This window comes from Cebidichthys violaceus, unplaced genomic scaffold, assembly GCF_023349555.1.
Source record: "Cebidichthys violaceus isolate CVI_PGR_0920_01 unplaced genomic scaffold, fCebVio1.0.p SCAF_46, whole genome shotgun sequence".
NCBI lineage: Eukaryota > Metazoa > Chordata > Actinopteri > Perciformes > Stichaeidae > Cebidichthys > Cebidichthys violaceus.
In genome coordinates, this window is record NW_027176661.1 from 756,303 (window position 1) to 779,242 (window position 22,940).

Here is a 22,940-nt window from a genome sequence, read left to right on the forward strand (position 1 = left end):
TGATGACTTTACAGGAAACGTGTCGCTGAGATTACTTTCCTGGCAGTTGCTATCATCAATACTTCAACAACCCTCACTCCACAAAAAACTGTCAGGGGGCACGGAGACTAGCAGTAATGGGAACTATTAACAAGCCGGTTTAACGCCACAGAGGAATCACATCGTTACAGTTATTACTACGACTGTTCTGGATCTGTGAGTGTAAGATTGTCCAATGTCCAACATATGCTTAAGAGCAAGGAGATAGTGTACCATGCATCCGACGGGTAGGGTGCTTTAAATCAGTGGATTTTTGGATGGTCCGACCCTGTCACTTGGTGCTGGACTGAACTGAACTGGCAATACTGTGGATTTCTGGCAACGCCACTACCAGCAGTGGTTGCCCCCCCAATACTGGGACCGTACAAACGTTGCTATGTTAGAGATGAACCACTTCATGAAAAGCATCGGTGTGGCGACCCGGACGTCTTTCCTACTGGATCCAAAGATCCCACAAACTCTGCATATGGCTTAACGTTCTGCTTTTTTCTTTTTGTCGTAGAGAATCTTAACACCCCTGTTACGCCTCTGCCGCTCATGTCAACATCAAGCATTACGTGTTTTGTTCACATCCTGCAAATTAACCGTAACTCAGCTTGGCAAGATCACCATCACCGTTAAATTGACATCAAATGTATACAGGCTGGACAGTGAACAAAAGCCAGATGAGCATTAACACGTTGAAACAGTAAGACAGGAGAAGCCTCTGCCACTCTACACTTCAGCAGACAATCACAGTGTAGCAGCCGTTGCTACCTCATGAGACTCTATTAGGGAGGGAGAAACACTTCACTGGTATCTTAACTTACAAAACTGTGATCATAAAAATAAAGCCTTGGACCTGTGACAATAAAACAACGAGCAGACCCCCCCCCCCCCCCCAAACAACCGAAACGTAAAAAAGGAAAGAAAAGAAATTAAGGTAATTCACCTTAACACTCATTTAGGCACATAATTCATTATGGATCCCACTTGTGTGGAGGTCAGGAATGCTTTTCACATAACCAAAAAGAAGAGGAAAAAAAAAAAAAAAAGTGAGGGTGCCTTTATGCATGGTGAGAAGAACCCAAAGTTCTGTTTAAAAGACTTGTGTCGGTGGCTTCAGATGAAACAATAACCACTTGCAACAAAGAAATCCACACAACTCTGAACTGCATGCCTGACCAGGATTTCGGGGCGGAAGACGTCCCGAGCACATCTTCAGACTCCAGACAAGTGACCTTTATCGCTTTTTTTTTTGTTCCAAATTGACCAATGTTCTCTCCTGTTTTGTTGGTGTATTGTTTTTTTCTTCTTCATTTTTGTCCTTAAAGGTTTGTCTCAATACTAAATCACAATCTAGCCTGGAATATTGCTCAGCAGCTATTTACAGAATACCGAAACAAACAGTCGGACTGATCTACACACAATTTTTCTCACATTGTCCCGTGTTGATTTTTAGTGGTCCTCTTCATAAAAGAAACATACTACAAAGTGTAAACATGAAAACAAACTATTCTGTATAAATGTTAATCCTTTTGTCTTCGTCCCCACCGCAAGAGCCCACCTCCTCCCCCCTCCTGCTAGAATCATATCTGCAAACTGTAGGATAACCTAATGAGTGTTTTTTTATTATTATTTTGGGACACATTATTCGGTTCGGAGTTTTTAGTGCAGATCCGCTGTGCAGCAATAGGACCTTTTCTAACCGTTTCAAGTAAACCCCTTTAATGTCCCGTTTTCTTCCATTCTGCAATCCTTTTTGTTCAAAAGAGAGCCGTCCTCCATCGTCGTGGCCTTCTGCCTCCGCTTGCTCGGGTCGATGTGTTCTCTCACACACACACACACACACACACACACACACACACACACACACACACACACACACACACACACACACACACACACACACACACACACACACACACACACACCCTTCCTTAAGTGAGTACAATGTTAAACAAGGAAAAAGAAATGAAAAGAGAAATCATCTTTCACTTACATCTCCTTCCATGTTTGCAACATTGAGATGTCCGGCCCAACATTTAAGTTAAATTTCTTCTTCTTATTTTTTTTTTTCTTTGTTTTTTTGTTTTTTAACACACAGCAGAATAAACATTGTTTGGAAGCAAGGTCTCCTGGTGGCAAGTCAAATGGTCAGAGGTCACATTTCTTTTTTTTGTTTGTTTGTCGCACTTTTCTTGCGGCTCTCGACAGCTTAGTCCTGCTTGGCCTGAAGCTGCTGCTTCCAGGCCTCGTTCAAGTAAACCAGTCGCTTGTAGTTGAGAATAAATAGAATGAAGTTCAGCGCGTATGTGGTGATGCAGATGATGCAGAAGTCCTTTAGGACAAAGTAGAGGATGTAGCCCAGGTAGAGCGAACCCACCACCGACAAGATGGATGTCGTCATGAGAATAAGGGCGGCCATTGCACTCACAGTCATTCCTACGGCGAGAAACACAAACTAAAGCTTAGGCAAATCACCGCAGAAGAGAAAAAAAAAGGCAACCTTAGAACACACAAATAACCTGATGAGTCTGCTCTTTAGCTTTCAGCCTCAGACAGGTCTCTATTTATGCAAGCAGCTGCTTAAACACTGGTCATATTATTCTGTTGTCACATGAGGTGCGGTCACAGTTCTAAGGCTTTCTAAGTTTGCGCTTTTGATATTTCATTAGCGTTCGTCACAATTTGGCTGTTCCACACCTAAAGCCGAAACAAGTCTGCACGAGTCACGCTGAGCTCTAAAAGCACAAGTGAACTGCACATCTGAGGGCTGGAAAGGCTCATGACTTAAAAAAGTGTTTTTACACAATTACTAATCATAGAATATGAAATCCTGACATAAGGTCCAGTGATAAAACGTAAATAAGAACTCAAGTACTGAGCATAAATGTAATTTTGAGGTACTTGTATTTTCTGCTACTTTTTATTTCTACTTTACGACGATTTCGAAGCAAGAACTGTACTTTTTACTTCACTACATTTATTCTAAAGCTTTACTTCCTCGTTACTTTGACGATTGAGATTATCAAAACAAACTGTGATCCACGAATAAATGGTATATTATTATTATTATTATTATTATTAGATTCAACTACCCAGCAGTCAATCAAGTAGTTCAAATTAGTCTCACCTTAATCAGCTGTAACATATAATTCATTGTACTGCATACATAGTATTCTGAAATGTGCCATTTCTGCGTTATGAGTACTTTTACTTTCAGTACTTCTGTACTTTTACTGAATTAAAGCTTTGATGCTTGTAACAGTATTTCTACACTGTGGTATTGTGGTATTACTTTTACTTAAATAAAAGATCTGAGCGCTACTTCCACCACTGGGGGGGGGGGGGTCAAACAGGTGGTACCACCAATCACTACCAGACATTAATGAAGTTGTGGTAGTACAGGCAGGTAGTGCAACATGTATGTCACAAATCAATGAGCACAAATCAATGTTACGATTGTGATGAAGTACATAATCCGGTAAATTAAATAACAGACAAATCAAACATCATTGGTGGTTATTCCGTTTGTTTTTCCATATATAGTTTCTTAATTGATTGTCCAAAAGAAATTCCATAACGGGAAAACGCACAACTGTAGCATTAGTTGTGTGTCTAGTTTCAACATGCGAGTGTACAGTACACTCATGTTGTTGACAGTATTCAAATGCTGTACACTGGCACTAAGCAGAGGTTAAACTTTGAATATGCAGATTCTTGAGTCATCCCTGCTAACACATATTGAACGGTCCAAGGCCATATGAATAATGAAACTTCTGAAACGGAGTGGTATCGCCTTTAATATGGAAATCTTGACCCGCTGTGGCGGTTTGGCTTAACTGGGCTGCTATTGTGTCAGTCAAATGAGTGGTAACTGCTGTGGCTAAAAGGACCTCTTGTTCCGTGCCAGCGCCAGGTGGCCCGGCAAGCCTACAGGCCACTCGGCAGGCAAACCAGCATGACTGAGTTAAAACAAGTCACACATGAGGAAAAATATTTAGGCTTACTCTGAACTGTCAGTGCCAAATTACACTGGGATAAACACAAAAGAATGAGGCCACTGTCTGTAGTAATGAATTAGAATTAAGTCCAAAAAACTGAAAATATTGATTGCAGATCAGGTGAGCTTCAACAAATATGAGCCGCCTGTAACTAGATTATTATTTACACATGGCAACTAAATATGATGCCAGTGTGTCAGGGTCATGTGAGGCAATTTTGGCAAATACACCAATGACAGAGGAAGGCAAAGTGTTGAGTCAGCACTAGTTACGAATCCAATGGCTAGGGAAGTTTGTCACCTTAATTTGCAACACCAACACATGACATGAATAAAGTCACATCTTACCTAGTAGGAGCTGAAAGGCATAAAAGGCGATCCCGTAGACACTGTTGGGTTGGTTCAGTGCGCTGTCATTTCCAAAAATTGAGCCCAGGAGTCCAAATCCTCGACCCCACCTAAACCGCACCAAGACATCGGCAAAGAAGGCAGTTACAACTTAACTTCAGGAGTACAGTATCTGACTAACTAAACAGCTGACGTCTATCAAAACCAAATGAGTCAAACAAAAAGAATGGAGATGGGATAAGAAAAAAAACGGTATGCAGCATCACACCCAGGTCTTCCTAATGCTCGTTTTCCAGCAACCTTTAATAGTCTGGATGTGGTTTGCTTTTTAGCAGAATTGTGTTCTAGGATATGCAAATTATAATTTACAGAAAATATTTTAATTAACTGTGTCCATGACTGTGAAAAGTGTCCATGACAGTTTCCCAACGTCTGAGGTGACATTTTGAAATGTCATTTTGTCCGACCAACAGTCCAAAACGATAGCTGACGATACATTTTCTGTTGATCAACTAATCAATTAATTGACTAAACCTATCTGGACTTTTTTTTAAGAGAAAACAAATGCTGCAAAGCTAAAAGGTTTCTTTAGCACAATGGATATTGACATGACTACCACCATCATGGCGGGCGTTGTCCGACTCATTTTTTCAGTGCATGTAACAGAAAAGAGCCCTTAAAAAGGCAACAATCACTAAGTTTGTCCGATTCTAAGAACTCTATAAGAACTGTCACGACGCTGGCAATACCATTCTGTTGTTCACCACTAACTTTACACCTGTGCAACACATCAGCTCTTGTTCCAGGTTGTGCCATAGTCAAATTAAAGCCTTTGTGCTGTCGTTATTTTTATGTAGTGATGAATTTATTTCCAAGAAAACCACAACATCCAGCACAACAAAAGATAAGATAGCAGTGCGGTCATTATGCTCAGGCTATTTAAAGCAGTACGAGTTTTACTCAACGGAAATGATCAACTCACTCAACATGTTCAGTAAACATATTTGTCATATACTTTTTCACACAGTTTTTCTGCTCCGTAGTGCTACAAACATTTTGAGAGTGCATTTAAGTTATTGCATAATACAACAACTCATACATGTGCAAAGTAGTGATATACACTCATTTCTTTACATACAACCATATCGGTATATCACTATTCATATACCAGTTTTTCTTTAATACATCATGTTTTTTCATGTCTCATCTGAGGCTATACAGCAGGAGCATGGAGATAAGAGGCTGGTTAAATAACTCAGACCTCATTTAAAATCTTATTTAGCACAAACACATGCCAATGTGGGCCATAGTCGACTTCTGAACACCGTGCTTTAAAATATTTTGGAAGAATGCTATTAAAAACTTGAGGATAATGCAAGTTTTAAAGTCTCTGTGCAAGTATTTCACCATTTTAAAATCTCTTTTTTTATAGCATGCATCTCTCAGTGTGAAATATGTTTATCCATCTCATTTAATTTACCATACACAATAACATACTACATAACAAATACAGTACAATAACCTGCATCACACAAATACAGGGTATTCACTTCATAGACATTGATGGCAGTAGAGATTAGACTGTTCAGCTTGTTTAGACTACGATTCTTCATTGGAAGCAATTGTGTCTTTCATTCAGTCATTACTTCATTATTTGTGAACACATTCAGTCAGAAGAACTGATGGTTCACAGCTTATGTGAGTTGATCAAGGCGAGACTGTCTCTTAAGACTGTGACTTGGCTCACTCATCTTACAGGTCCTGGACAGGTTACATTCCAGCCATGCTAAGAGTATTTGTTCACAAGGCCTGCAAAGAGTCTCCTTCAATGGGACTGACTAGGTGGGGTTCACTTGAGTCATTCATTGTTGCCCACAGTCAAGCTAGTATGACAACTTGACAGAATGTGTTTTACAGAACCGTCATCTTAAGAGTGTAAAGGGGAGTTAAACGATCGATTGCTTGCAAACTGAAGTCTTTGTGAGTAAACCAACTGAGACACAAGTCTGACGGACACATGAAGTTAGCTGAAGTAAAACTCTAGCAGCGTGTGTAACTGTGTTTCTCTCACAATGTAGCTATGTGGTGTCCCTGTGTGACGGTCAGCAGCACTGACACTTTAAGGTAGCCAACGTTGGTACAATCCCTTCCTCTGACCTCTGCGGAGATTCGGTGCACTGTCCCTCTGCTGAGGTGTAACGTTAAGGTTTAACCCCCTGGACCGACTGACGTTAGCATGGCAGCTAATGACAGCAGTGTGACAGCTAACGAGAGCGCTAGCTACAAGGTTAAAAAGTTACCCCGAATTGTCCAAATGAAACCAGCTAACCACCAACAATGCTCGTTTGGTCCGTGGAATGAATGGACTCATGTGCAAAGACACACATGCAACAACAACGTTAGTCTGAACAAGCTATCGTCAACTTTTGTACTAAAGTTGGTGTTACAGATGTGCTACCCTTTCATATACACAGAGCATCCTATGCCACCGCTTAGCATTAGCTAGCCCATCAGCAACTTATCGACTGATTGATTGAATGAATAGCAATGCTGACGGCTCCCTGTTGACAGCTAGCCGTTAGTGGCTAAGAAGTAACGTAGAACGTTATCAAATGGGTTGCGTTTGCTAACGGTTAGCAAAGTTAGCTCCATCGAGCTAGATAGCTAATGATGTGCTTACTAAATGAGAAGCTAAAAGTGAACTTGTTCCATTCGGGTTATTTAGCTACCAGCCGGGTCGCGGCACGCCGGCAGTTACAGTTCTCAGTTAGTCTGAGTGTTAGCGGGCAGCCGGCGAATGCTAGCTGAGAGCATCTGACAGTTTGAACCGCGCAGCCCTTCCCAGGTTGGCACAATAGCGGCTTCATTGAGCGCTTTTTGCTGAATTCAAATTACCTTGAGCTGAACACTTTCGAACAGCTGATGGAGCTGCTGACGTCGCACATGGCCTTAAAACTCGGATCCCGAGCCTTTTCCCTCTCGACGTGAAAGGCATATAGAGACAACAGGATGCCCAACAGGCAAACGAGGAGCCTAGCTATTCTTTCCCACCGAGGGGTGGACACTCTCAGGACGGGCGCCGCCATCACTCTCTGGCCTTGCTGGAGACACGCATACATACGCAGCGAGTTCGCCTGAGACAGGACTGCGACGTGGAAAAGCGTCAGGACGTGCCACACCGTGAGGGGCGGGCCGCTGCGCCGAGGAACAAAAACATACATAAACCCGACTTTCTATTATTGCGGACACATTTCGATCATTTAATATGCGTGCAAATTAGTTTATGCATAGGTTTCTAACAATGTGCAGTATTAATTATTGTCTCATATAAGCGTAACAGTTGAGTGGAATGTGTTCAGCATGGTGTGTGCATTAACTTCGATACATGTAACATACCAGAGAGAATAACCACACTAGGTGCAGTGTAATTTTTGACTATAACTTCCTTGGATATTTATTTATTCCCATGTCACAAACACATTGCAGTCACTAGGGTCCCTAAACGTACTTACCTGCCCGTTTGGCACATTGTTATTACAGCTATTTTGATTCCCAACATTGATTCGATATGAATGTTCAGTTTGCCATACGTGCATATAACACGCGTGTGTTTAAAATACGAAGCAGAACAACTAAACTAAAAACACAAAAACAAAAGATTCAATCTAACATGGTAAATAAAGACAACCACGCTGAAATAAAAGTAAAAAATAAATGTAGAACAAACAATACATTATTTTACAATACAACATTTTATATTTCAAAATAACCAGCAGGAAATATTTCTTAAAGCATACCGTCCATATTTCCATAAGTCAAAAAGTGGCACAGCCGGGATCACGTGACTACATGTATATAAACAAAAAGTGACTTCATCTGTTTACACGCTCCGAGACTCGTCTGGTACAAAGCCGCTGCATTCCGTCTCCATAATGGCGACAGACATGGAAAGATTTGTTTCTTTCGAGGAAACGTATTACGATCAATATGATTATTATAATCTGCGTGAATACTCGCGCCATGCTTGCGGCAAAGGGAGATCCAAGCGAGAAATCGAGCTGAACACAAACCGCCATTGCCCCCCCGGGCACGAGAGGAAGATAGCAGAAAAATTTCACAACAGCGAAATAAAACGCAGGAGAACCAAAATTGTGTCTTGATGGCTTTCGGTGTTTGCAGGTAACAATGTCTGAAAGTTGTTTTTTTTACATGTTGAAATATCCGTCTATTATTTACTAGACAATCGGCCTTTACGATAGAAAAAAAAAACCTTGGATATGTATTTGTATATTTACACAACTAAAGACATCCTGCAGACGAGGGCAGCGAGCAGACTAATCCCAAATGTCAGTTGAACGACGACTGCTTTTATAGTCACAGTCAAAAGTCAAGTTTTCTTTGTTCTACCTATTAGGTCACTCTCATAGGTAGACTAGAGCCATATACAATGGATCAAGCATTTACATTTTTGCATGTTTTTAGTCCCCTATTCTGTTTTTATCATAATGAAATCTAACCATGTTTAGTTTACAACACAGGTGGAACAATTGCTTCTTTTGATACCTTAAAATCGGATTCGTTGCGATTAGTTTTCAACATAACACCTTAAACAAAATAATCTGCGATGCGATCAATTAGGTCATTTATAATACTTTGGCTTAAAAAATAACTGAATATGTCAACATGTTTTTTTGGGAAATATGGTCTTTTCTGACATTTTAGACCAAATCATTAATTGAGGACACAATCTGCTGTTGAATAGATAATGCAAATGGTTGCAGGATATGATTAATGATCACCATTTAATTATTATCTTCCCACAGATCCGGACACAAAATTGGATTTCTGGTGTTGACTATGGCCGAGGTTCCCTGCCTTCCCTGACCCAGTGAATGGAGCGCTGTGACACCGGGAACATGCCCAGTAATCAGTCACGGGACGGCTCTCCATTCCATTCTCTGTAGCAAGACCTGCTACTCAAGTTAAAACTGTGCAAACATAGTTTGTTTTGAGCTATATAGGTCAGTGGTGTGTGCTTGATAAATATATAGAGGTAGATGTCATTTATGTGGGTGCACAATATATTATACTGTATTTTGATTCAATAAAAACTGACGTTAACTAATCCAGCTTGGATTGTTTTATTCATACTGCTCATACATGAATAACAATATAAAACATGTTTTTAATAAAGCTGGTTTAGTAGGGATGCTGTTACTCTTTTGTGTTTTTAGTTTCTCAAAAAGCAGAATTTATTCCTCTGTCACTCGCATTTGTCTATAAATGTCTCCCTCCCCTGTGTCCAGTGTTTTCTCAGGGGGAATGAGGGCCTGCTTTATTTACTTTTTGTATCCCAGAGGAGTGTCATGCACATCCAGACACCAAGGTCAAGGGCCCATAGCCAAGGAAGAGATTTGTTTGTGCATTTCAAATTGTATGGTCCTTTTTGGTCACTTGACTTAATTGTGGAAACTGACTGCAGACCAACCTTGCCCTACCCAACAAGGCTCTGAGAGTTCAAAATATATGCAGTTGCGGATTGTGGAAAGTGCATTGCAGTCTTGAAAACGTACCTAAATAAATAATGAACGAAAACGTTAAGTGTTCCTCAGCTGAACCAGAGGTTCGCCAATGCTTACCAGCGTTTGGGTTTAGCTTGTGTTTGACTTCTAAATTAACCGTGGGATAAGTCAAATACTTTTATTTTGAAAGGAAGGATTTCCCAACCGGAATCGATATCATTCATTTCCGGGTCTTCACACGTGTATGAGGAGCTGCCCTGCTAGCATAATAACTAATTTGTTAAGTCACTTATTTTTTCTACTCACCAGGATGCAAATATGCAGTGTTTGCAGCGAACATACACCAAAATACAAATGTCCAGCCTGCAAAATAAGATAGTAAGTAACTTTATACAACTTTCTGTAAGCTAGCCGAAGTTAGCTAGCCTTCAATTAGCGACCGAGTTGTTTGGCTAAAATAAAACAGTTATTTTAGATTGGAGAATACAGTAGAGAATATATTTTCTGTTCTCCTGGCACAAACGTATGTTTGTTGGCTCTAACTTAAGAGTTTAAAACATATACAAATAGCAGCAGTATCTACCATGAGCTAACGTTAAAGCTAAAATCCGATTCAGTTAACGTCGTAGCGCAGTAACTTAACGTACGTTTATAATCATACACGACACATGCCGCTTTAAAACATGGAAACGGCTGTAACTAAAAATAATTAAGAATCCAGGAAAATATGCGTTTATGTACAGACCATGCCTCTGTAGTGACACGTGAAAAACAATTCGGACATCAACACCACATGGGACGGTAGCCTACGTAGCTCAAAACGATTTGCGTTTTGACGTCACAGGCTGTTCCTGCTGTTGGAGAACGAATGATACCACGTTTTGTTTTGATCGTAAGTGAATTGATCCATTCGCTCATTATTCATTCTGAGTTTAAGTTAGTAAACACCTACTATAATAGTAATAGATGTTATCCCTTATTTACAATGATCACATTGTAACTAATTAACATACAGTATTTGTACACTGTATGTACTGATGTCACTGTGTATTACCGTGATTCAGTAGTATTATTATAGAGTCATAACGATCTGCTAGATACGTTTCTGTTTTTAATTACTTCTATTGTTTTTCTCTCTCTTTCAGTTGTTCACTTGGCTGTTATAAGAGGCACAAAGGTAAATGAGCTTGATCTCAGTATTTTAGTGATGTAGTTTTGTGCTGTTTAGACAAGCTGCGATCATACTCGGAGGACATATTGCTCTGCTAATCATCCACTGATCCACCATTGAAATTCTTTGTTTGTTCACAGACACTTGCTTACCGGTTGAACAGCCTGCACCTATTGATCCCGAAGCTACGGATTCTTTCAACACTGGTATGGAGTTATTTCTCTGATCATTTCTGTGATTCTATTTCTTTGTATAGTGTGTCCTTACCAGCCAGCAAGAGCACAAAACAAATAGATTATAATAGGTTGAACTGGGCAACTTGCACAAAATCATGGACTCATATTGTGATGAAATCATATGGAGACATCATGATCATCATTACGTCATCTAAATTGATAATAACAAGCACATAGTAACACATACCCCAGTGTAATCAAACTATTGTCTTAATCTGATTACTCTATATTTGTGTGCATGCATGTAAACATAGTCAGCTGGAAATGTGTATTCATTTTTTTTCTCTATAAATGCACTTTAAACATGTTCATTTTGCACTTACGTTGTTATATTAATCTATTATATTATAGTCAGTACTTTTCATTTGTCAAGTATTTAATACACACAGGAGTATACACAATTAGGCTTTACTGTTTGGCTATTTCATATCGGCTATTTATTGAATTACCAGAAAACATACTATATTTGGATGTATCGTTATTGGGATGTATAGTAACCTTTATTGGGATAAAAAAAATTGGCTGAATCTCCCGAAATGTGATTGTCTCTTTAGTAGATTAAAGCACAGCAAAGATGGCTGTGAGATTAAGTGATCGAAATACCACAGTCGAACCTTTTGCCCTGAGTGATGTGCCCTTTTTGCTTTCCTGTCTTTGCAGAGATGTGGACTGTTGAGGATCTTCTGCATGAAGAGGACATCATTGACAAAACGCCTCTGCAGAGGCTCAAGCTGTTGGGTAACAATCCAACAGTACCGTTCCTCTGTTCTTAACACTATTGGCAGCAGCATCACATGTCCTTTTGTCTTAACACTTGTATTCACTAATAACCACATAAATTAAGTTTTCAAAAGTATTAGACATGGGTTATTCATGTTTTGGTATTTCTCCACAGGTCAGTCAAAAGAGCTACAAGATCTTCTTTGCAACCCCCATCTGAGACAGTTACTGCGCTCCATTGACGGTGCAGACAGCAAAGACGACGCTATGAAGGCCGCCATGCAGGAGCCTCTGTTTGTTGAATTTTCAGATTGGTGTTTGAAAACTGTCGAAAATGAAGCCAAATCATTAACATCCAATGGAGCTGGTGTTTTGTAAAATTGTGCCAGCATTAGTTTGTCTATCAGATAATTTGTGATTGTATTTTTGTATAAAGTCTCTGAATTATAAGCATGACGTTTAGTTCCTGTAATTTGTGTTGATATATCCTCCTGTCCTGTGCCTTGTCATGCTACAGTATTTATAGTGTTCAAATAAATGCTGAAATATTTTTTTAAAATATCACTACCCGAGTCAACACTAAAGGCTTTACAGTGCTGTGATGAAAAAGTCACTTGTGGAACAGCTGATCACATGTAAACAAAGTATAAGACGAAAGGAAAATGCATTCATTAAGTTTTATTAACATTGACATTTATTTCAAGGAAACGTTCATTTAAATATTAACATTTCAAGTTATACAATAATCCCTTGGTACCACTGACAAAATAGTGTACACATTTCAAATTACAAACTCATAATTGACACATTCGAGTGAACCTAAAGCTGGAAAAATGTTAAATGAAGATATGAAAGGAATCAACAGCTGTCTGGGTAATGCAAAGGATCAAAACCTAGGATGATAAAAAATAAGTTACATTAATAACTTGTAACATTACTTAAAGCAGAAGATGTTTTGCATATTAAAATTACAAATATAGTAAAACTTGATAGCTATAATGGCGTGAGTTCTCACATGAAACAAGTGTAAAAAGACTTTGGTATGTAATACAGTACTTGCATTAATGCTTTGAACTGCAGCAATTAAAATCCACACAATGTGGTTTAGGCAAATATTTTACAGATTGTGTGCGTGTATATATAAAAAACTATCTTAAAAGCAGCAATTTGAATAAACCTGGGTTCATCCTTTCCCCTTTTAACACAAGTGATGTGTCTTCTCATTCATGTCTGCTTGTTGCTTTATGTGAGCAGGTCTGTGGTTTTAATGTGCAATATGTGCTTTATATGTGCAATACTTGCTTAATTAATCCCCCCCCACACACACACAAAATAAATGTAGGATGTTGGGTCAGCTGCAGATATTATTGCATATTCTATCACATGTTTTTGCACCCAAAATAAATCTATAAAATCACACAAATAATCATCCTAAAATAAATACATATACCAACAGCCCATTTGTGATTCGAGTGTTGATTTTTAAGAAAGGCACTCATCAAAAGGCCCAATACTTTGATCAATATAGTCAGATGCTCCAAGAAAAATGAGACAAAAACCTGCAGTGTTTTAAAATGTGCTATGATTGAATGAATTTCTGTTTTCCAAACAGGGACAAAGGCTCTGTCCTGCAGTGACATCATTATAACTCAAACCCCGTTCAATGATTTCTACGTCTCATCTCAGATGTGGCAGGTCAGAGGTCAGTGTTTCTGGATTACTGTCTGTGATTTTGAATCAGATACGACTGAAGGTGACTACAAATGTATGATGAAGTCAGGTTCACAGCACAGTGACACATTATCTTACCTAACTTGGTGGGTTAAAAAAATGATGCCAGGGTGCAGGTTTTGCCATTCTGTGCATCCACATTTGGCATTCTTCAAGAAAACTGTAAATGATGACTTTTAAAACACATTTAACAAAATGACAGCATAAAAAAACAGGTTTGTTCTAGGGCTGCAACTAACGATTATTTTAATGAATTGGCGGGGAAAAGGCAAGTGAATAAAAACGTGTCTTTAGTCTTGCAAACTATTCCACCCCTGCTTTACTACTGTTATTAACGAGCTAACGCTAACTTGTCATGCTTGTCAAGCAGGATAACGAGTAAACAGCAGCACCAGAAGAGCTACTGGAGGGACGTTACGTTCCTCACTTCAAAACGGAACAACAGTAGGATTCTGTAGTGACGTATCCTGCTGTTGAACTCCCTTCCTCCTCATCAAGGACTCCAACATGTTTATGTTTTAGATGCTGAATCATCACCGTGGTGCTCCCGTGCCATGCCATGTCGCTTTTGCATATCTTGCAATTAACACACTTTTTCAATTTATTTAGTGAGAAATGCTCCCACACCTTGGATGACTTAGGTCGTACTGATTTCTCTGCCTCCATCGTGTGTTTCAGAACAACGTTACGGGTCTCTCTGATGGTCTTTCCTCTACCTCCGCTCTGCGCTCAACTCAACTTTTTTTTTATACTCAAACATCTCTGCGACTTATTGAGTGGCGTAATAATCGCGCGACACAACAAATCGATAATGAAATTTGTTGCCAACGCTTTTAATAATCGATTTTAATCGATTTTATCGATTCGTTGTTGCAGCCCTAGTTTGTTCCCTCTGTCAGATTATGGAAGAGCAGATGCTCCACTGCAATAACACAAGTCCATGAAGTCCACCTTTGGTGTTCAGCAAAGGGCGAAAGCTTACAAAGTTTTCTCAAGCAGGATCGCGTTGAACCCCGTCACGTCACTCTTCATGTCTGGTTGCGTGTCAGCATAGAGAAGTGGAGATCGCTGATAGTGCAGCTTCACAGATCCCTGAGAAGAAAAGAAGAAAAGTTGAATCTCGAAATGACCATAAAAATCCTCCAGATGATAAAAACTTCAACAGATTAAAAGGAGCTATGTGCCCTCACCTTGGGTTGAGCCCTTATGGAGGCTAGCTCCTGTGAGTACTGATTGGGCTTCACCTTATACTCCCCTCTCCTGGAGGGCAGGTTGAGGGAGGCCATCACAGATACCATCTTCTGGAAGCCCATGGCTGTCAGAGACATGGTGATGGACGGTGCTGAGGCCAGGGCCAGGCCCATGGGCCACCCTCGCACGGAGACAGGCTCCTGGATGGAGGAGAGCTGCACTGAGCCCCGCTCCCTGATAACAGGGTTCAATACTGGCAAGTCCTCCTCTGCAAGGTCCTTTGCGTCATCCAGTTCTGTCTCGGCCAAGGATTTCAATAGGGCCTGCCACAAAAACAAAAATACTTTTCATATAAATATTTTTTTTAACAGGGCCAGTGCACATTGATAAACAATGCTATTGCTACTGCTAAGACTATTTGTTGTCCCTGGAGAAATTAAGCATAGCTCTCCTATAACATCGTAAAACTCACGATGGACAGTAAAGACCAGGCTGCAATTACCCATGATGCAACTCGACCACCAACAGTCTGGTCGAAGATACGGATGTGTTAAGCAAGTGGCAGCTAATGTAGCCTGGAGCAGCTAGCCTAAGATGCGATATGTATTCTTTACAAATCTCACCCTCCATTTCCTCCAGGTGCTCTGGATGACTGCTGCTGCTCTGCTGCATCTCTGGACCCGCCTCCTGACCAGCCACGACCGCACCACTGTGAGAGGCATAAAACACATTCAACCTCTGACTAAGCCATTAATTAAGCAAGTGTAATCTCTACATCGTGAAGACAAATGTTTATGTGCTCCCATTCAGAACATCGGTCATCAACAGTTAATCAGATGAGCTGCTGCGGCAGCTTCTGCTGCCTTTGAAGGGATAAACTGTCAGCCTGCAAACATTGTGTACGGACTCTGCCAGCTGGTTCCTGTTGGCCAGACAGTCAGGTCAAAGCCAGCAGGACTCAGCGGGAGTGAGGCCACAGAGCTCTACCGATTCCACTCAGTGGTACCTGGCCAGGGCATTAGGGGTTTACCTGCTTGGATCAGAGTAGCAGAGTGCTGGTGCACGCGGCGTCTGTGTCGCTGGTACTTCAGCCAGCAGCACTGAATGGAGAAGGCACACCGAGACAGGATCTTCTTCCTCTGATCCTCCAGCGAATCTAGCTGTGAGACAACAGCCAGGCAGGTCAGTACTCCAAAAAAAGACCAGAGCCCTTATTTGCTTTACCGGCATGTTAAGTAACTGGAACACTCAACAAGGACGATACGGCCAGATCAAAAAAAGAAATTCTGGGCAATATGTAGTACTTTAGCTTATTACTTCACAGGCATTTTTCTGTTCCAAGTTATACACTTTATATTATGTGAGGACGTCTGTGTGTATAAATGACTGACCATCAACTGGGTGAGAAAAACTTTAGTCCTTCCGCAGTGCACCCATAAATTGTTTTTTTCACTGTCACGGTTGTGTGAGGGGTCAAACGCCTTGTTCTGTAGCACGACGGCGAGGAGCTTCTCCACCTCTTGCCGGAGAATGTCACCGCTGTCAGCCTCCACATCTGAGAGGGACATTAGAATTAGAGTGAAGCACTAGAGACATTATTCAAGTTAAGGGCAGAGCAGCACTCCAACTGTCCAGAGATTCACTTTCACCACATAGGATTCAGTCAGTGAGGTAAAAACTGGTTAAGCGTGAGAGAGCACAGAGGAATCCATCAGAATCAACAGCACAGTTTCCACAGATTCTGATGCGATTACTCTTGTCTGAATTCAAAGACTCCTTCAAACCTGATTCAAGTTTAGTGAGCGGGTTCTTTGAAAATTCTTGCAACGAGACTTCAGAGTGTACAGCCATGCTAGAGGCTCAACAAGGCAGTACTTTGAGCTAAACGCTAACAACGATGTTAACAAGCAGATGTTTAGCAGGCATGATGTTTACCATGTTCACCTTCTTAGTGCATGCTAACAGCTGCTAATTTGCATTAAACACAAAATACAGCCGAAATCCATCCAATAGTTGACATATTCCGGTCTGGAACACATAGGCAGACAGACCAACAATGACATCCATAGAGCGATGCCGCTAGCATGGCTAAAAAGCAGCTAAACAGCGTGTTAAGACAAATTTAAGTCCAAGCATGCATTGATCAGGAATGAGTGAAGAAACATGAAACATGCAAAGCAAGCTCTGATAGTCAGAGGTTCATGCATTTACCTGGAAAGTTCATAAGAAGTTGCAAATTTTGTTAGAAAGTCTTGTTTTTATACATCAAATGGAAAAGTCCCCAGAAGAGTAGAGAACTGAGGGTCACGTTCACTAAGATGGCTACTGAAGGAAAAGGTGAATAAATCAGCTAACCTAAAAAGAGGAAATAAAATCACTCTTTATCAACAGTGAACGTGCCAAAATTCACCTTAAATTGAACCCGACAACAAACTGTACTTACCAACATTCCCTGATTTGAAAATTGAATATTTTGCAATCGGTCCGTAGCGTTGCATGAAGCTTTTGAAAGGAATTCTGTACAACAGAAACGACAAGTCAACCAAAATCCAAGAAAAACAAAGCAACACATTAAAAGGATAGTTCAGATTTTTTTAAATGGGCTCGTATGAGTTACTTGAGCAGTGTATTAACTTATTAGATGGCGATCAGCACGCCCCCAGTTTGGAGAAACAGACAGAAGTACGGGGACCTGAAGCCATTCCATCCATCTATACTCTCTTATTCCATCCATCTACTCTCTTCAAGGCCACAACACTCCTTTGACAAAAACAGTAATTGTGCCTCGCAGGACTGCTGCCTCGATCGAGAAGTCAGTTTGTGTTATTGTGTGACTTTGGTGTTTTAAAGGGTTAGTTCGGATTCACTGAGATCAGCTGTAGACCAGCAAGTCACGTGTTCTGCTTGGTAAAATGACTCTTTATGTGAATGGAGTCTTGTGGCCTTAAAGACAGCATAGAGGAAAGAATGGCTTCAGAAAGGAAAGGGTAAAAATACTCTAGTTATTGCGTACACTTAAACTAATATCGTTTTTTCAGGTGGCTAAAAATAGGTTTTGCTGCTGCCCCTGTCCACAGCAGTATATAGCTTTGCTCCCGTGCCGTTACTCCTGTCTGCTTCTCCAAACTGGCCATCTACTGTAGGTTAGATAAGAGATAAGATAATCCGTTATTAGTCCCACAGCCGGGACATTTGCAGGATTACAGCAGCAGAGTGGATAGTGCAAACAAACAAACAAACAAACAAACAAGAGACATAAGTAGAAAATCAAGATCAAAACAAGCATAATAAATACGTAATCAAACAGTAAAGGTATAATAAATAAGTAAAAAACTAAAATATGACAGTCAAACTGAATGGTTGTTAAATACACTGACTATGGATAAGTACCCCATACAGCCCCACTTTATCTCTTTAAGAATAAATGTAAACAAAGAAACATGTTTTCACCTGATTGGAAAGCCAGCAGCACTAATATGAATAGTCTCCACGATCCCACAGGCCTCCAACTGCATGATAACCTGAGAGTAGACAGGAAATAACCATCAAAACCTTTCCCTTTAGGGAACATAGAGAGCATTGCCTCTGTTGTAATGGTGGTATTAATGAAAAAAACTAAAAGAACATCTACCTCCTCCTTTTTGAAGGTCAGTGGCTTACAGTCTGGGTTGGGTTTGATGCAACGAGTGTAGTGAGGAGTTGTGGTGTGGAGGATCTTCATCAGGCTCTCCAGAGAGTTCTGCAGTCAGACATTAATCAGAGCCATGACTAGACCCTCCCAGGAGGAAATCTACCAGCCCCATCTAGCTCATGTGACCCTGGTGATAAGAGGTTTTAGCTGGCTCCCACCTTGAACTTGGAGACCACAGTGACTTTACTGAGCCCCTTGGTCGTCGGGTTCTCGGTTTCCTTATCAGCGAAGATCTGGTGAAGCAGGGGGTTGTCAGACTTCTGAAGCATTTTGGTGAGCTCTGGTGGCACCGGGTCCTAAAACACAGAATCCAGCAGGAGATGAGCGGAGGAATATGTGGTGCAACTTTCTGAATTTAAAAAGTTCCGTACACACCTTGTTTTTCTCCACCATCCCCTGTATCTGGTAGTTGACTTTGCCGGCGTAATGAGCCACAGTGAAGTGTGGCACCTTGCTGAACTTGTCCCAGCTGATGTTGGCGTTATCACAGAGCTCCTTCTCCAGACGAACCCGGAATGTCTTTGCGTCCGAGACTCGGTTAAGACGACTCTCCTATAGGACAGGTATGTAAAAAGTGGTCAACCTACACTTACTATGGATACATATATTTAGTATTAAGTCAATGTTCAGATTAAACCAGAAAAATGAATGCATGAAAAGTAAGGGCTAAAAGCATAAGGGGACAATTCTCTAAATTAACATGGCTTCAACGTCAAAAATATAAATCCATAAAATGTATAATTTCTTTCTCTTTTAAAACTGTCCACGGTTTTTTATTAGTGTTGTTTAGTTTTTTGTTTGTTTTTCCATTATTAGTGTGTGCTGTGTTGTTTGCTTTTGGGTTTGCGGGTTTTGAAATTCATTATCAATAAAAAATGTGATAATTAAGAAACAAAAAAAGGACAATTACCAGCATACCTCATTAAGAAGAGAAAACACACTGACAGGACTTCCCTCTAGAAGATCCAGACAGCTCTGGTTGTCTTGGTATTTGACAAAGGACCACTCCAACCCCTCTGACACATATTCCTCCTGGGAGAAGCAGAGATTAACATAAATATTCAAGTACAAAATATTGTTTTCACATTACACAAGGTGCGACAAATTCTGTTCACGACCAACAGAGGATGTCCGAGGCCTGCGCATCAACACATCAAGCAGGGAGACTACGGCTCTCCTGAGATCTCTGCATGGAAAATTGATAAGACGTGGTACCTGCTGAGCTCTGAGATAATGAGCCACAAAGTGCTGCTGCAGCTTCTCGTTGGCATAGTTGATGCACAGCTGCTCCAGGTTATTGATCTGGAAACATTCAAACCCGTACACATCTAGAACTCCTGGAGATCACAGAGAGGAGAGGAGTGTGTGAGCTTGTGAGAAGAAACTTGGGGGGGGGGGAATAAATTACAAATAGATATTCATATTCAACAAAGTAAAAGACGATAATGTCTTTACCTATGAAGTTGCACCATGTGGATTTGTCTGCACATATGCTGTTGTTGATGAATGTAACCAGCCAATCGAATAATCTGTTAGAAAAACAAAAAGATGCAAACTCGTTACTCCTTTTCCCAAAAAATAGACAGCCTGTAAATATAAAGAGTGTTTTACAGACACATCTTCCTCTCTGTTTATTGTAAACTAAAGGGCATGATGGTTTCACATTTAAGTCTTTGGTGGAAAAGAGTGTTTGGGGACAAAGTCTTAGTCACAGGACAAAAACAAGCTCCTGCATGACCCGCCCTCTTCACATGATGTTATCACACGGCTGTTCCACTCCATCACATCCTCATTCTTACTGGGCGTAGATGACCTTGGCCAGGCAGTCTCTCCTCACGCTGCACTCGGCCTGGGAACACGGCTTGAGCACGCTCTGCTTCCCCGCCTTCAACGTCCTCACTCTCAAACACATCTGGAGCTCCTCAGTCGCGACACACAGCAGCTCAGCAGCCCTCTGACAAAAGTCTGAAACACAGATGGGAGTGGAAGGCCGGTAACTACGTATTTCATGTTTGTTCACAGTTATTGTCGGGGAGCGGAGTGTCATGGGATTTATTCTTTAAATAAAATCTCTTCAGCAGCATTCTGTACTACTCAATAACTGGAAGTGAGTTGATTAAATATCTCAAACTAAATCTTATCCAATACCTTTGGACTGCTCATCTAGGTGACACGGTTGTGATTCATCCGCCGAAGAGGAGAAATTCACATTCCCCAACTGCAGAATCCCCGCTAATATCTGTAACGCAACAAATAGAATAAGACGAGTATATTCTGTGCGTACAGAGAAAGAAAGAGGCTGAATTTTTTTTTTTACAAAAACAGGACTGAAAATTGATAAATAGGTAACTTTACTTTAACCCCGATATTTAGCATTCATAAGCAGTATATAAACATTAAATAAATATTTTTTTTCTCCATAATTTCAAGTGACACTGTTAAGTTTATATGGCACAAATGTTCCTAATAAAATACTCAGTAAATTAATTCCTATTTGAACTACCTATTTAATTCACACAGGGGTATACAAAACCATAGGGTTAATTCATCTATTTATTGACTTAACTTGAAACATGCTCTATCATGATATATATCGTTATCGAGATATGAAAGTACTTACATCTTGATCAAAGAATTTGGCCATATCGCCCAACCATAACTACAATGTAGTAAGCAGATATAAGTTACTAATGTATTTGTCAACAACTGTAACTCCTCCTGTGTGCACAAATAGCTGGATGCTTGTGCATAAACGTAATGAATGACGATATAGTAAAACACAGTTGTAATAATATAAAATATGTCTTTATAGGAGAAGTTAGAATTGTACACTTCAAAAGGTCCTTTAACCTACTCAGATCTACATTAGGGTTTTTTAATTCATTAAATGTTTGTATAGCGTTTATAAATGCTAAATAGAGGGGGTTGAATTGAAGCGTTATCGATGATGAGTACCTTACCCTGAATATTTGTCTCTGCCTCTCTGCATTAATGCCCAGATGAACCATTGCCTCCACAGTCTCATGAAAACAATCCTCTATAAAAACAACACGTGAAGAGCAGGTACTTGTGAGAATCACATAAATGTATAAACATGCCTTAATACACATGCAAATTAAAGACCGACCCTCAACAGTTTTTTCAGAATTTGGCAGCCACACAAAACGTTGCCTGAGTGGCATCTTCCACTCCTTCCTCTGCTCATCTGTGGACCCTTTCATCATCTGAAGAACAAAACGCTCTCAGCATCTGCACATGTGAAAGTGTCAACACTAAACCAAACTAGGACACGTGCTGCCCCATTAACTCACCTGGTAGAAGATGTGGAAGTTCCTCTCATTAGCCAGTTGGCAGGCCACCCTGGTCTTCTCCAGCAGATAGGTTTGCACAGACGCCCCCACTAACAGCTGACACCTTCATGGAAAAACAACACGTCAAACCCACCAACAACTTGTACTGACGCCAGCTTGCGTGATTGAGAAGAGAGTGCGGCAGGATCCGTTGTGAGTACCTGTCTAGCTGGAGCTGGATGTACTTTCCAAAGCGACTGCTGTTGTTGTTCCGTAGCGTACAGGCGTTGCCTACATGGAGGGTAAAGGGTTGACTCAGTGAGTGTCCGCAGTGGTTGTTTTCACAGTAACGAGACACCAGCGATCATCAGTTATCTCACCGAAAGCTTCCATGATGGGGTTGGAATCCAGCACCCTCCTCTCTATCCTCTCCACTGTGTCCTGACTCTTCACCACTGAGGAGGAAGCCGCCACAGTCGCGTAGTATTTCATCAGGCAACGAGACGTCCACGTCTGTGAAGAAACAAATCAAAAGTCCACTGAAGCGCGTTTGTACCGATGCTGTGACCCGGTTTACAGCCATCGCCTCTGAAGGAAATGTCAGAAGTGAAGTCCCCAGAGCCCAACTTCAAATTATTTGTGGACCTGCAGGTCCTGAGAGCTAACCGGAAACATGACTTACATGATTAATAATGAATCAAAATAGTTGACGATTAATTAATTTAATCAATTAAATATACCAATTGTTTCAGCTCTTCTCAAATTATTATTTTTGGTATTTTTGGACTGGCTTTCGCTGTTCATGCAAAACTATCTTCATTATAGATTTTTCTGCTGAACAATACCGTGTCATATTATTCAGAGCATGAGTCACTCAAAGACTCATAAATACATAATCAGCTTAGTCTATATACCGTCAAAGGTTACGTTTATTCCTCAAGCGTAACGCGCTGTGTGTCGGTTTACCTTTCCTGCACCGCTCTCACCGCTGACCACCAGGGATTGGTTCACCGGCT

At 40.7% G+C, this 22,940-nt stretch overlaps 3 protein-coding genes across 4 annotated transcripts in view; 1 reads left to right on the forward strand and 2 right to left on the reverse strand.

Annotated features, from left to right (window-relative positions):
- Positions 1–2,141: 2,141 nt before the first annotated feature.
- On the reverse strand, positions 2,142–7,492 carry vkorc1l1 (vitamin K epoxide reductase complex, subunit 1-like 1). The gene is made up of 3 exons (XM_068729461.1): positions 7,268–7,492; positions 4,373–4,482; positions 2,142–2,463 (listed from the first exon to the last, which is right to left on the reverse strand). Exons 1-3 carry the CDS (start codon positions 7,489–7,491, stop codon positions 2,237–2,239), a joined length of 561 nt encoding a protein of 186 aa, XP_068585562.1. The 5' UTR covers position 7,492; the 3' UTR covers positions 2,142–2,236.
- Positions 7,493–10,119: 2,627 nt separating this feature from the next.
- znhit3 (zinc finger, HIT-type containing 3) lies at positions 10,120–12,585 on the forward strand. Its single transcript, XM_068729451.1, has 5 exons — positions 10,120–10,272; positions 11,040–11,071; positions 11,206–11,271; positions 11,962–12,039; positions 12,197–12,585. Exons 1-5 carry the CDS (start codon positions 10,139–10,141, stop codon positions 12,397–12,399), a joined length of 513 nt encoding a protein of 170 aa, XP_068585552.1. The 5' UTR covers positions 10,120–10,138; the 3' UTR covers positions 12,400–12,585.
- Positions 12,586–12,684: 99 nt separating this feature from the next.
- Positions 12,685–22,940, reverse strand: part of LOC137886812 (unconventional myosin-XIX) — a 14,177-nt gene continuing 3,921 nt past the window's right edge. Inside the window, exons 4-24 of one of the 2 annotated variants that reach the window (XM_068729450.1) lie at positions 22,891–22,940; positions 22,305–22,437; positions 22,146–22,215; positions 21,946–22,048; positions 21,762–21,858; positions 21,595–21,671; positions 20,783–20,873; positions 20,434–20,599; positions 20,090–20,163; positions 19,850–19,971; positions 19,553–19,666; positions 19,010–19,186; positions 18,793–18,930; positions 18,575–18,682; positions 18,394–18,464; positions 17,387–17,460; positions 16,335–16,498; positions 15,974–16,103; positions 15,567–15,652; positions 14,943–15,266; positions 12,685–14,844 (exon numbers count right to left, since the gene is read on the reverse strand). The exon at positions 22,891–22,940 is cut by the window's right edge and continues 64 nt beyond it. In XM_068729450.1, coding sequence (XP_068585551.1) covers positions 14,731–14,844; positions 14,943–15,266; positions 15,567–15,652; positions 15,974–16,103; positions 16,335–16,498; positions 17,387–17,460; positions 18,394–18,464; positions 18,575–18,682; positions 18,793–18,930; positions 19,010–19,186; positions 19,553–19,666; positions 19,850–19,971; positions 20,090–20,163; positions 20,434–20,599; positions 20,783–20,873; positions 21,595–21,671; positions 21,762–21,858; positions 21,946–22,048; positions 22,146–22,215; positions 22,305–22,437; positions 22,891–22,940 — 2,483 coding nt within the window. In that variant the 3' untranslated portion in view covers positions 12,685–14,730. Of the gene's footprint in view, positions 14,845–14,942; positions 15,267–15,566; positions 15,653–15,973; positions 16,104–16,334; positions 16,499–17,386; positions 17,461–18,393; positions 18,465–18,574; positions 18,683–18,792; positions 18,931–19,009; positions 19,187–19,552; positions 19,667–19,849; positions 19,972–20,089; positions 20,164–20,433; positions 20,600–20,782; positions 20,874–21,594; positions 21,859–21,945; positions 22,049–22,145; positions 22,216–22,304; positions 22,438–22,890 lie in introns of both variants that reach the window. The other variant, XM_068729449.1, reaches the window with a different exon arrangement.

Coding starts and splice junctions, on each gene's coding strand:
- vkorc1l1 (XM_068729461.1), bottom strand. CDS start 7,491: ATGTATGCGTGTCTCCAGCAAGGCCAGAGAGTGATGGCGGCGCCCGTC. Junction 4,483..7,267: donor TCGAAAGTGTTCAGCTCAAG/GTAATTTGAATT, acceptor GGTGCGGTTTAG/GTGGGGTCGAGGATTTGGAC. Junction 2,464..4,372: donor TGCCTTTCAGCTCCTACTAG/GTAAGATGTGAC, acceptor TTCTCGCCGTAG/GAATGACTGTGAGTGCAATG.
- znhit3 (XM_068729451.1), top strand. CDS start 10,139: ATGAGGAGCTGCCCTGCTAGCATAATAACTAATTTGTTAAGTCACTTA. Junction 10,273..11,039: donor CCAGCCTGCAAAATAAGATA/GTAAGTAACTTT, acceptor TCTCTCTTTCAG/TTGTTCACTTGGCTGTTATA. Junction 12,040..12,196: donor GCAGAGGCTCAAGCTGTTGG/GTAACAATCCAA, acceptor ATTTCTCCACAG/GTCAGTCAAAAGAGCTACAA.